An 809-nucleotide genomic window follows, 5' to 3' on the forward strand; every position below is an offset into this window, starting at 1 on the left:
TACTACATTATAATAGTACTTATGTGTACATCGCGCGTTTAGTAAATGCTACTTATTACTAAAAGCAGTGGTGTCATTTTTGTCTAGATCGATCTACAAACATAATCCTAAATTCAACAATATTAGTATTGACTTATAACTTATAAGTTAACAACAAGAATATATGATGTAATAATTAGAATATTTTTGGAATGCAATGATAACATTTATCAAATATCAATCAAATTCTACACATCCATTACAGTGAAATCTACCAAACACCAGAGCGACTTCCCCAGTTTCTACTTATAATTATGAACTGGTTTAGTTGATTTATCAAGGAAATTCAACCTGATAAGCTTGTTGGTAACAACTTAGTGACTGCTTTCTTTGTGTTGCTTTTGAGTATCGGTGTCCAGCCAGAACCATATGAAAAGCATACTTTCTCAACATTGGGGGTTTTTGTGATTTCAGGAAAGCATATGCTGCCTGTTCTAAAAGTAGAGCACTACGTAAATCTGAGTCTTCATTTGTCATCTGAATAAACATTTTAGCAGCCTCTCCATACATTTCCCGGCTGACAAATAATTCACAAAATAGTATTGTAGCTCTTGTTGCAAATTGTGGAACCCTGTATAGTATAAATGACCAGTTATTTATAAAAAGTACATACACAATATTTTTTATTGTACTTTAGACCTGCAAGTATTCAAATATGTCAATACACTCTCGTTGGCATATTCTATGGCTTTTCGATTGTCACATACACTAGGCACATTAAAGCACAAATAGCAGCCATTTCGATAGCACACTATACAACATCCAAGCGT

General features: G+C 33.1%; 1 protein-coding gene across 1 annotated transcript; it reads right to left on the reverse strand.

The window, feature by feature from the left end:
• Positions 1–35: 35 nt before the first annotated feature.
• Positions 36–751, reverse strand: LOC100571434 (trafficking protein particle complex subunit 8). Its single transcript, XM_003249003.4, has 2 exons — positions 679–751; positions 36–610 (listed from the first exon to the last, which is right to left on the reverse strand). Exon 2 carries the CDS (start codon positions 547–549, stop codon positions 316–318), a length of 234 nt encoding a protein of 77 aa, XP_003249051.1. The 5' UTR covers positions 550–610; positions 679–751; the 3' UTR covers positions 36–315.
• Positions 752–809: the final 58 nt, after the last annotated feature.

The sequence above is a fragment of the Acyrthosiphon pisum genome, unplaced genomic scaffold (genome assembly GCF_005508785.2).
Source record: "Acyrthosiphon pisum isolate AL4f unplaced genomic scaffold, pea_aphid_22Mar2018_4r6ur Scaffold_19156;HRSCAF=19839, whole genome shotgun sequence".
Lineage (NCBI taxonomy): Eukaryota > Metazoa > Arthropoda > Insecta > Hemiptera > Aphididae > Acyrthosiphon > Acyrthosiphon pisum.

What these genes read in the sequence shown, in the direction of transcription:
- LOC100571434 (XM_003249003.4), bottom strand. Translation starts at nt 549, where the DNA reads ATGTATGGAGAGGCTGCTAAAATGTTTATTCAGATGACAAATGAAGAC.